General features: G+C 40.7%; 1 protein-coding gene across 1 annotated transcript; it reads left to right on the forward strand.

Moving 5' to 3' along the window:
• The first annotated feature begins 7883 nt into the window (after nt 1-7883).
• Nucleotides 7884-10162, forward strand: LOC123743107 (uncharacterized). Its single transcript, XM_045718233.2, has 4 exons — nt 7884-8144; nt 8661-8996; nt 9744-9857; nt 10001-10162. The coding sequence occupies exons 1-4, from the start codon at nt 8093-8095 to the stop codon at nt 10033-10035; spliced, it is 537 nt and encodes a 178-aa protein (XP_045574189.1). The 5' UTR covers nt 7884-8092; the 3' UTR covers nt 10036-10162.
• The last annotated feature ends 2470 nt before the right edge of the window (nt 10163-12632 follow it).

Raw genomic sequence — 12632 nt, forward strand, 5'->3', positions numbered from 1 at the left:
GTTGGATCTGGCGAAATGTGGAAACTGTACCATGCACTAGGGGCAATGTGAGTGCCTAGTACCTTTTAGTGGGCTTGTGGCTTGCTAGGCCATTGTGGATGAGGCATGAGGGATGGGGAATGGGCGTTTAAGCTACAGATTCCAGCTCCAAGGGTCACGTTGTCATGACGTGGCCCTTTCTGGGTATAGATCATGGCTTCCCACTCTCTCCTACACCCAGGTTCCATTATCTCATGTCGTAAATTCCTGGTGGAGACTCTCTCCCCCTGGCCATGCAGAAAGAGAGACACAGAGAGAACAAAGGATTTCACGTGGTGAACTCCTAAATCCCCAAAATGGGAATTTGAAACAAAATGTCCACTTGTGAGAAGGTAGGAATGGTCCGTGGACACTTAAGGGATGGGTATGACGAGTGTGTTTAATTTGGTGACCTCAGAGAGGACAGGAAACACACATACAGTTGAAGTCAGAAGTTTACATACACTTAGGTTGGAGTCATTAAACGTTTTTTTCAACCACTCCACAAATTTCTTGTTAACAAACTATAGTTTTGGCAAGTCGGTTAGAACATCTACTTAGTGCATGACACAAGTCATTTTTCCAACAATTGTTTACAGACAGATTATTTCACTTATAATTCACTGTTTCACAATTTCAGTGGGTCAGAAGTTTACATACACGAAGTTGACTGTGCCTTTAAACAGCTTGGAAAATTCCAGAAAATGATGTCATGGCTTTAGAAGCTTCTGATAGGCTAATTGACATCATCTGAGTCAATTGGAGGGTGTACCTGTTGATGCATTTCAAGGCCTACCTTCAAACTCAGTGCCTCTTTGCTTGACATCATGGGAAAATCAAAAGAAATCAGCCACGACCTCTGAAAGAATTGTAGACGTCCACAAGTCTGGTTCATGCTTGGGAGAAATTTCCAAACGCCTGAAGGTACCACGTTCATCTTTACAAACAATAGTACACAAGTATAAACAACATGGGACAACACAGCCCTCATTCTGCTCAGTAAGGAGATGCATTCTGTCTCCTAGAGATGAACGTACTTTGGTGCGAAAAGTGCAAATCAATCCCAGAACAACAGCAAAGGACTTTGTGAAGATGCTGGAGTAAACATGGACAAAAGTATCTATATCCACAGAAAAAGGAGTCCTATATCCATGGGCGGAAATCCCAGGGGGGACGGGGGGACACGACCCCCCCCATCCTGGAAAAATATGATATGTCCCCTGATATGTCCCCCCCCCAATATATCACAGAAAACATAACTGTAATTTCAAAAATATTAATAATACGCAATGAAAGCACTTGTGCTGATTATAGACACTTAATAGCGCGTTTTTAAAAAGATTGCGACCTCCCCGCCCTTTGCCTCACAATGGTTTGATCCACTGCCTCCCACCCCCCAGCCCTCAGCAGTGGTCACATGATGCAGGTACTGTGCATGTGTGGGAATCTGACAGTGTCTGTCGTTGGTGGCTGACCTCCAGTAAGTAGTTCAAACAAAGGATATGTTAGACATTTCTTTACTTCTACCACTCAATACAAGAAAACAAATCTATAACCGTCACCATTCTTCATTTTTGCTGCATTAAATTACAGGTCACTCTCTATGTTAGCTAGCGGTTAGTTGATGTTTGCTAACTAGCTACAGTAACATCAACCAGTGTTTGCAGCTATTTGAATTTGAGTCAATGAGAGAAGCTACAATGCAATGTAGTGTTCCTTAGCTGGCAAGGTAACAGAGGGTTCGTGTCTACCGTCTGAAAGGCACCCAATGCACTTAACTAACGTTTGGTTAATCCGCACCATAGCGATGTTGTTTTATGTTGGCAGGGTTCACATACACAATAGCTGAATTTGCAGAGCTAGCAAGCAAACTAAAGCAAACATGAACTATCAAACTAGCTAGTACCTATTCCATTTATGTGGCGTCGTCAAATATGGAATCTTTGCTATCGTCAGTTTATTCCAAGGTCAGCATGCAGCTGTAGTGCTTCGAAGTCCCTGTGATTAGGTTAGCGATAAACTGAACTCCAAACTGAACAGAACTACACTCTCTTCTACCGTTGTCTTAAGTATCTTTAATGGTCTGTTGCAAAAGCTAAATTGTCGCTAGGGGGACTTTGAAGCACCTGTGTGCCGATCTTGGAGTAAACTGACGATGGCAAAGATTATAGCAAACACCACATAAATGGAAATGGTGCTCGCTAGCTCTGCAAATTCAGCTATAGTTGGAAGCCAGCCAATAGAAAACAAACTATATTACAATTACAAAAGGTCGCAGCATACGTTGTGTAAATGGTGAACTCACAGCTGTCAACCCTTGTCACTGCAATCCGTTACACATTTGCTAGCTACCTTTTAGATCGAAGCCCATATAGAATGATAGAAGATAATAGATGATAGAAGCCCATCTCCTACTGTAAATAACCTGCACACTGTGTGTGTGTGTGTGTGTGTGTGTGTGTGTGTGTGTGTGTGTGTGTGTGTGTGTGTGTGTGTGTGTGTGTGTGTGTGTGTGTGTGTGTGTGTGTGTGTGTGTGTGTGTGTGTGTGTGTGTGTATACAGCCAGCCAGGTAGAAAAATGTCGGACATCAGAGTATTTTTCAGTACACCAAAACGCAATGTAAGAACCCTAGTAGCCTTAGTTGATAAAATGTTCATAAGAAAGAAGTGAAATGCTAATGGAAATGTTTCAACATGATGTCATTAGGCAGAACAGGCAACATATGGCACACAGACAGCAGAGCTGGGGACAGTTGGGCAGGGACAGACTGGCAGAGGCAGGGAGTCTCAGGTAATTTTTTTGAGTCTTTGTTTGGCAACATTATGAAAGGTTCTCTCTTCTTTAGACTTGTAAAATAGGGACATAATTGGAAAATGCTTTGGATACCCCCACTCCCAACTTAAACTGGTGACTGAACTAAGATTTGTTTAAGGCAATGATATTGCTGTTGTGATTAATTGTGTTGTTTTTGGTACCGGTAGTTAGGAGTACGGCAAACACCTTGTTTATTTTCTTGGAGACAGACTGTGTCAGTGAGGGTGGTGAAAGGGAAAGAGCCAGGGAGAGAGACTTCAGAGGAGAGTGTCACAGCCACGGCAGGACCAGGTGTCAACTTTGTTGCCAGCAGCATCAGTATAGGGGACAGTGGCACATCATTGTCCAGTTACCTCAGTGATGGTACAAAACCATATCAGCCACACCCACAATTTATAGAACCGCAAACTCTTGCCAACAGAGTGTTGACGTTTCAAGAGAGATGGTTTTGCGATTTCCCCTGGCTACATTATAATCCATCAGTAAAAGGAGTGTTGTGTTTTCACTGTAGTCAAGGGTTTTCAAGCCAGCCATCTTTTGGCTAAAGAGTGGATGCTGCCTTCATTAGTGCAGGATTTAGGAAATGGAGAAAAGCCATTGAAAAATTCACAGCACATCAAAACTGCCAAACCCACCACCAGTTTGTAACTGTAACAGCACACCAGCTAAATCTAATCAGTGCCCAGTTATCCAGCGCGTGGGGTAAACAGCAGACATTACAAAAGATACCTTGCACTGTATGAGATAGCAACAACATTCATTGAATCCATTGAGACACACTCAAGACAATTTGATGGCAAAGCAGTGGATCATTATATGGGCAGAATTTTTTTAAGTGTTGGATGGTGTGGAGGTTTAGTTTGGTGATCGTTTTGACCAGGACAGTCTTAACGTCCAGCAAAAGTTGGAAAGAGTGCTTCTCACGGGGGAGTTGGATGAGTCTCTAGATCAGTACCCTGAGCTGGAAATAGATTCTCTATCAGTGCAGTTGCCTCTCTTTCGCAACAAATACCCCTGTAGCAGTAGTGGAGAGGCAGCAGAGGTCCTCAGGAGGCTTCCAGTGGAGGTGCGGGGGTTGGTTGACCAAGTTGAGGTGCTGATCAGAATTTTGTCTGTAATGTACATAAAGACAGGCTGGACAGTCTCGAGGGAAAATATATGCCAGCAATTTGTTGGATCCATTGAAACCTGCAAATATATGTTTAGTTATTTTGTTCAGTAGTGTGTATAGCAGTGGTTCTCAACCTTTTTTGGGTACTGGAACCCCTACATATTTTGAGGCAAGGCGGGCAAGGTTTTGAACTGTCCTCAGGGACCTCCACCCCCTCTATATTATATGTAAAGTTAGTCGAATCCTTGTGGTGCTGAATACATTCATTACACTTTTTATTTCACGGACCCCTTGCAATTACACCCCTATTTGAGAACCCTTGGTGTATAGTATGATATTTGTAATTTTGTTTAGTAGTTTTTAGTTCATGGCAGTACACTTACTAATTATTTATTTTGTTATTTTATTTAAAATGGCATACTTTGTGTGTCATACTTGTCCATAGCTGCTGTTTGAAGAGTTGAGAGACTGACTGAATAATAAATAAGTATTTTTGAAGGATATTTTGGTTGATTTATTTGGGTTACTCATTGAAGTAGTTATTTCGCTTTTAGAACTGTACTTATTTTTCGCTTTTTGTTCTTGTAAAGCTATTGTAGTACACTCAGGCTAGTGGCACATATTTAATGACTATATAAATGTATCAGAAAAAGTAAAATAAAAAGGTAAATTCAATACGGAGACCAACTTTGTGATGGTTCTCAATGGAGATTCTTTTAGATGAGATCACACCATGTTCATTGTATTCACGAAAACTGCACCCATACACAGTGTACAGTACCATTGCCACCTACTGGCCTTTCTTGGCATTGCTGGTTGTAAATACAAATACCTGCATACATACTGGACTGGCTGATAAGGAACACTGCTACAACTATTATTAGTAGTAGTATTATAATGATTTAAACATTTGAAAAAGTTGGGACAACCCTTCAGTTAATTACTGTACCTATCAGTTGTAGTAATTATGGTTCCTCAATATAAATTTAACATATTACAACGTAGGCTATGTGTTACAGCACTACTTTTGGTGTCCCACTCAGGAATTGCTCTTGAGAATATTTTAGGTAATTGTCCCCTCCAAAGATGATATCAGATTTTCGCCCCTGCCTATATCGACTTAACCTGAAAGGCCGCTCAGTAAGGAAGAATACATCAATTAAATAAAGATTAAAATATTTTGGGGTTTGAATCATTCACATGTTCAAAAAGGTCATTCTCAAAGAATTGCAATAACCAGAAGGATCAAAAGAGAGTGAACAGAAGAGTGGATATGGCACATGAAAAAAATGAACTATATACAAAAATATTGGGAGGCAAAACATTTTAAAAATAGAAAACGGTTGACACCATCACAACAGGAAGAAAAAACAAATGCAAAAGGATTAAAATATATTGTGGGAAGAGTTACTTAAGATTAAGCCACTGCTCCAAAACCAACACAAGAAAGCCAGACTACGGTTTGCAACTGCACATGGGGGCAAAGATTGTACTTTTTGGAGAAATGTCCTCTGGTCTGATGAAACAAAAATAGAACTGTTTGGCCATAATGACCATCGTTATGTTTGGAGGAAAAAGGGGGAGGCTTGCAAGCCGAAGAGCACCATCCCAAACGTGAAGCACGGGGGTGGCAACATCATGTTGTGGGGGTGCTTTGCTGCAGGAGGGACTGGTGCACTTCACAAAATAGATGGCATCATGAGGAAGGAAAATGATGTGGTATATTAAATCAACATCACAAGACAACAGTAAGGAAGTTATAGCTTGGTCGCAAATGGGTCTTCCAAACGGACAATGACCCCATGCATACTTCCAAAGTTGTGGCAAAATGGCTTAAGGACAACAAAGTCAAGGTATTGGAGTGGCCATCACAAAGCCCTGACCTCAACCCTATAGAAAATTAGAAAAATTGTGTTTGAGCAAGAGGCCTACATCCTGACTCAGTTACACCAGCTCTGTCAGGAGGAATGGGCCAAAATTTACCCAACTTATTGTGGGAAGCTTGTGGAAGGCTACCTGAAACGTTTGACCCAAGATAAACAATTTAAAGGCAATGTTACCAAATACTAATTGAGTGTATGTAAACTTCTGACCCACTGGGAATGTGATGAAAGAAATAAAAGCTGAAATAAATAATTTTCTCTACTATTTTTCTGACATTTAATATTCTTAAAATAAAGTGGTGATCCAAACTGAGCTATGACAGGGAATTTTTACTACGATTAAGTGTCAGGAATTGTGAAAAACTGAGTTTAAATGTATTTGGCTAAGGTGTATGTAAACTTCTGATTTCAATTGTAACTATGTCTCTGAATGTGTATGGGGTTTGCATCTAATTCTTGTATAAAATGAATGAGTAAAGATGAAACTATTTGTGAAATGATGTAATGTGATGTTAAACCTTTAATGTGAGAGAATTGTATTCCCTTTAAACTTTAACTTAATCATTGGCCCGCCCCCGTGAGCACAGACATGATCAGGCATCATATAACCACATTTTCTATTGTTACGAATAAAACCCACCCTCCTGAGGAAATCCTCTTCAGACCACGCATACCTCGATGTAAGCTGAGGTGGCACAGGTTTGAGTACCAAGACTAAGCATACCCACAGTGTGAGCTGTGATTGAGAATAGTTATTGAATTCCTAACCATACCACATGGAGCATTGGCTACACGGCTGGAAATGGTTAAACTCGGAGACTATCGATCCCTACAGAATAAGAGCAAATCTTAGATACTAATTACTAGTCTGCAGCTAGAAATGATGTAAATCTGGGATGCGAAGAACTACAACCCCGAAACACCTATCTATGAGAACATTTCTGAATGGTACTCTGAAGTATCCATTCTAACCACAAAAGACTTTGCTCTTCAGGGAAGCAGAGAGAGAGAGAGAGAGAGAGAGAGAGAGAAAGAGACGTGGATGAACTGACTCTCCAGCAGACGGACCGGATTTCAACAGAAATGATCACATGGGCATAAATATATATATTGATTGCAATTTCCCAGAATGAGTGAGCATTCATGTGCAAAGGATTAGCATTTCAATTAATATAATTATAGTAGTACTGTGCGTATTGATCCCTCTGGTCTTTCCCGCTCAGTCCACACCCACTTCCCTTTGTACATGTTATCCGCTTAGCCCACTAGGGAATTTTCCCTATCATTTGTTAGTAACATATCTACTGTGGTGTTTGTTTATGCATTTCTGTGATTATTTAGTTAGTTAGTAAATAAATTAATAAGCCAATTGGTGTATGGATGATTCATAGTAAAGGCTGGGTTCGTGCAGATAACCAACAATTTACGATGTTTGGAATGAGACAGACGTGAGGTAAATAATTCATTAATAAGAAGACTAATTGATCAGATATTAAAATATCTGAAGAGTTATATTAACAAAATTATAACTCTAATCTGAAGATTTTCCTTGGTGCCCCGACTTTCTTGTTAATTACATTTACATGATTAGGTTAATCACGTAATAATAATTACAGAGAATTGATTTGATAAAATAACAGTCTTCACTTTTAATGATGCCAAAGACACGACAACGTGTTCAATCCCAGTGGTAGGCACTCAATTTTAGTTTTTTTGTTTTAAGCCTTTCCCAAACCTTAACCACTCGGAACTAATACCTAAACTTAAGTTTAACCCTAACCTTAACCATTCGGAATGAATGCCTAAACGTACGTTTTAGTTTAACCTTTGTAGAGTTTGACTGACAGCTAAGTTACGACGCCACATGGCGTAATTAAAACGTCAAGTCATTGCGTAATTCTGTTACTGCAGTTACGGAACTGTTTGATGTTTTATTTTGAGATTGGGATTTTTATTTTTTTTAACTGTGTGCATAAGTGCATTTTTTTTAAATTTGAGAGCAGTATGATATCGGCATGCCAGACTTTGTCAGTGGAATGTAGAAGTGAGATATGACTCTTGTGTTCAACACCTCCCTTGCTCAGAGGCAACACCATCACTTGGTTTCCTGACTCTCACATCTCATCACTACTTCATCTGACAACTAGGTTAATCAATACACTTCTGGCTTTTAAGATCACTTAACTCTTTTTTTTAATGAGATCATCTCAACACGGTTCAAGTTTTTACAGTAACTGGAGTTGGAAGACTATTGTGTGAAGGGACATGGAGGCTGTGTTCGTACTGGTGTTGGTGATGTTAGCAGCAGTGTCTCATGGTAAGCTGTGTTATATTTTTTATATTATAACATGTATTATATTATGTTTTAGTGTTTTGTTGAGAGATAAATGGTTATTAAGTGGAATGCACATATGTCATCATGCATTAGATCAGTGCCGCTGTTGCTCATTGCCACAGTGTCATCTCAATCTTATTGCTGTGCATCAGGTCTTTCATTGACACCCCACTGCCTCCATGCCAAATCACTATCAATTCTATCGAAAATGTACAACAAAAAAAAGTCAGTGAAGTGATCTCTCTCTCTCCCCCTCTCTCTCTCCCCTCTCTCTCCCTCTCCCCCCCTCTCTCTCTCCCCCCTCTCTCTCTCCCCCTCTCTCTCTCTCTCTCCCCCTCTCTCTCTCTCTCTCTCTCTCTCCCCCCTCTCTCTCTCCCCCTCTCTCTCTCCCCCTCTCTCTCTCTCTCCCCTCTCTCTCCCCCCCTCTCTCTCTCTCTCCCCCTCTCTCTCTCTCTCCCTCTCCCCCTCTCTCTCCCCCCCTCTCTCTCCCCCTCTCAGCTACAGACGTGACCACCTGTACTGCTACTCAGAACTCATCCCAGTGTTCTGTGTCCCTGTGTGGAACTCTGGATCTCCAGCTGATGACCAATGCAAGTGGATGTGAACTGCTGTTTAAAAAGAACCTCACTGATGGTCCGACACTGATATTCTCACTGAAAAGAAACAAGGTGACCTTCAAGGGACCCATTGAAGGCAGATCACAGTTCTTTATGAACAACGGGACCTTTTGGTTAACCAACGTGGAGAGGGCTGATTCTGGGAAATACTTCTTGGAGATCTACGATTCCGGAGGGGAACGTTTGGGAACCAGACGAGTACAGCTGGACATTGAAGGCAAGTAACATCATAAGACAATTTCATTCATACCCTATCTATCTAAATGAACAAATACAAAACAAATGGAATAAGTTGGGAGCAGAACAAAGTAGCCATACTGCCCAGTAAAATCAAAAACACATCAGATTTTATGTAAAATGTGCCGAATACAACAGGTGTAGTAGACCTTACAGTGAAATGCTTAATTACAAGCAATAACCAAAAATGCAGAAATTTTAAAAAAGAATAAGAAGAAAGAATAATAAATAAGAGTAACAAATAATCAGTTATACCCATAGTGACTACATCCTCAGACCTAGTAACCATTTCCTTAAACGGTTGGAAATACAGTCAGATTGAAACAAATTGTGTAACATAGCTGATTACAATATACTTAGACACAGCATGTGTGGCAACCCTGAACATTTAAGGTTCTGCAAATGAAAGGCCTATGTGTACAAGCGGCTTAAAAGTCATGGAATCATTGAATGCAAACAATGATTACTGGATTTCATTTAAAGAATAATTTACACATCCAGTTTGGGACTGTAGAATTAGAGAGACGTTCTCATAAAGGAAGTTGTAAGCCTTGTATGTACTGTATGTGCTTCTGCAGTTGCCACTTTCAGTAGATTAGTGTTGTTGCCTGGTAACCTTAGCCTGAATTTGGTCAGGGGTCCTCATCAGCTATAAATATATATTGTGTGTAGTGATTTACCATTAATGCTCATAACCTCTCTAACGTGTTACCTCTCTTCTACCCAGGACTATGTCTACCCATGGTGCTCATTTTAGGGTCATTGTCAGCTGGTGTCGTCGTCCTAGCATTGATGCTGGTAGGCTGCTGTATTGGGAGAAGGAGAATATTCAACACCACAGGTTAGAACACAGCAGGCACCCCACCCATAATGTTACCATAGGTTTATCAATGAGGGCTACAGCACAGGGCAGATGTGTGTCATCAATACCTAAGATTAAACTGTCATTAACTCACTGATTTCACTCTCATCTCACATTTTCAGATGCAGAACTCAAAGGACTTCAGCCTTCAGAATGAGGAAGGAGGCGATCAAACCTGTGGAAACCTATAACGGAGAGGAGATAGAGGTTGTGGAGGCTGCTGAGGGGAGGACGGCTCATAGTAATGGCTGGAATGGAGTCAATGGAATGGTATCAAACGTGGTTTCCATGTGGTTGATACCATTCCATTGGCTCCATTCCAGCCATTATTATGAGCCGTCGTCCCCTCAGCAGCCTCCACTGTTGTGGAGTCATTAGTAGACCTACTGTAGCAGAGAGAGGTTATTGATAAGAAACTCGAATGGAGAGAACATATTGATTGATTTATTGAATGAATTTATTAGATAATTAAGCTGCTCCAGCCGGAGACCACATTACATACATTAATACATTATCGAGGATAAAAACACAATAAAGCCCAGAGTCCTATTTCCATTGGGGTCTTCATTTGGCAGTGAGAGGGGCAGGTGGGCAAGACTGACACTTTTCATGCACTCAATGCAATTAAAATTATGAACAGTAGCCATTTACAACAATTTACAACGATATCCATTTAAAACAATTAAAAAAAATATCAACAGCACAGAGGTCCCGTTTGAGTCACCTCGTCAAAGAATACCCTTAATCAAATGGACATGTTATTTCTCAAGTATGCTTTTAGTGACACCTTAAAGCAATTCTGTGATGACAGAGTTTTCAGGTAGCTTGGTAAAACTGTTCCACAGGACTGCAGCAGAATACAGGAAATAGTTTTCCACCATGGAGCTCTTGAATCTACAGGGAACAAAGTTCCCTCTGGTGGAATACTGATTGGTGTCATTTATACGGCTGAAATAATTTTGTTGTCAAACCCCAATTTAAACTGGGTGACTTTAGTTTCCACCTTGAGCCGTTTCAGTTCATCAAAGTGAGATGGTTCAAGATTAATATTAGGTGGAAGTTTCAGAATAATCCTGGCTCTTCTTCTGAGAGGTCAGAAGATTTTTCTTTATACCTTGGGGGGAACCGCTGTACCAAGAGGCACAAGCATAATCAAAATGACACTGCATACCAGTACCTGTTTCCTTTGTTCTTTCAGTGTATGCATTCATTGACTTCTAATAAGTATTTTTTATGGTAATGGCTTGTTTCTATCAGTTTTATCAGTTATTTTGCCAGCTATGAATTGGCAGTGGCGTTAAATTACATGAATACATTCCCTCCATAAATGGAAACTAATTGTAATTTACAACTTTTTTTTTCATGAGAAATAAACAGAATGAGTCTAACACTTTTTCAAATGAAGAAGTTATTATAAACCTCACTTTTTTTATGGGTTCCTCTTTTCAGAGAAGAACTACTAATTAATGTAACATGTACTCTATATTAGTAATTATATTAGTTCATTTTTATCAAAAAGAAACAACGGGTACCGTTCAGACAGTTCTCTAAACTACAGACTGGAACAACTCTTAGATGCTCAGACTGTATGCAGCCAGATACAGTGCCTTCGGAAAGTATTCAGACTGCTTGACATAGTCTTACATTACAGCCTCATTCTAAAATTGATTAAACTGTTTGTTTCCTCATCAATCTAAACACAATATCCCATAATGACAAAGCAAAAAGTTTTTTAGAATTTTTGCTAATTTATTAGAAATAAAAAACTGAAATATGACATTTACATAAGTATTCAGACCCTTTACTCAATACTTTGTTGAAGCACCTTTGGCAGTGATTACAGCATTGAGTCATCTTGGGTATGAGATTTAGATGCACTATTGTAAAGTGGTTGTTCCACTGGATATTATAGGTGAATGCACCAATTTGTAAGTCGCTCTGGATAAGAGCGTCTGCTAAATGACTAAAATGTAAAATGTAAAATGTAATGACGCTACAAGCTTGGCACACCTGTATTGGGAGAGCTTCTCCCTGATCCTCTCAAGCTCTGTCAGGTTGGATGTGGAGCGTTGCTGCAAAGCTATTTTCAGGTCTCTCCAGAGATGTTCGATCGGGTTCAAGTCTGGGCTCTGGCTGGGCCACTCAAAGACATTCAGAGACTTGTCCCGAAGCCACTCCTGCATCGTCTTGGCTTTGTTCTTAGGGTCGTTGTCATGTTGGAAGATTACCATTCGCCCCAGTCGGAGGTTCTGACTGCTCTGGAGCAGGTTTTCATCAAGGATCTCTCTCTACTTTGCTCTGTTCATCTTTGCCTTGATCCTGACTAGTCTCCCAGTCCCTGCCGCTGAAAAACATCCCCATAGCATGATGCTGCCAACACCATGCTTCACCGTAGGGATGTTGCCAGGTTTCCTCCAGACGTGACGCTTGGCATTCAGGCCAAAGAGTTCAGTCTTGGTATCATCAGACCAGAGAGTCTTGTTTCTCATGGTCTGAGAGTCTTTAGGTGTGCCTTTTATTGAGGAGTGGCTTCCGTCTTGCCACTCTACCATAAAGGCCTGATTGGTGGAGTGCTGCAGAGTTGGTTGTCCTTCTGGAAGATTCTCCCTTCTCCACAGAGGAACACTAGAGCTCTGTCAGAGTGACCATGTGGTTCTTGGTCAACTCCCTGACCAAAGCCCTTCTCACCCGATTGCTCAGTTTGGCCGGGCGGCCAGCGCTAAGAAGAGTCTTGGTGGTTCCAAACATCTTCCA

This window comes from Salmo salar, chromosome 05 (assembly GCF_965601325.2).
Source record: "Salmo salar chromosome 05, fSalSal1, whole genome shotgun sequence".
Taxonomy (NCBI): domain Eukaryota; kingdom Metazoa; phylum Chordata; class Actinopteri; order Salmoniformes; family Salmonidae; genus Salmo; species Salmo salar.

What these genes read in the sequence shown, in the direction of transcription:
- LOC123743107 (XM_045718233.2), top strand. Translation starts at nt 8,093, where the DNA reads ATGGAGGCTGTGTTCGTACTGGTGTTGGTGATGTTAGCAGCAGTGTCT. An exon ending in GTTAGCAGCAGTGTCTCATG is followed by an intron (nt 8,145 to 8,660) that starts GTAAGCTGTGTT and finishes TCCCCCTCTCAG; the next exon opens with CTACAGACGTGACCACCTGT. An exon ending in AGTACAGCTGGACATTGAAG is followed by an intron (nt 8,997 to 9,743) that starts GCAAGTAACATC and finishes TCTTCTACCCAG; the next exon opens with GACTATGTCTACCCATGGTG.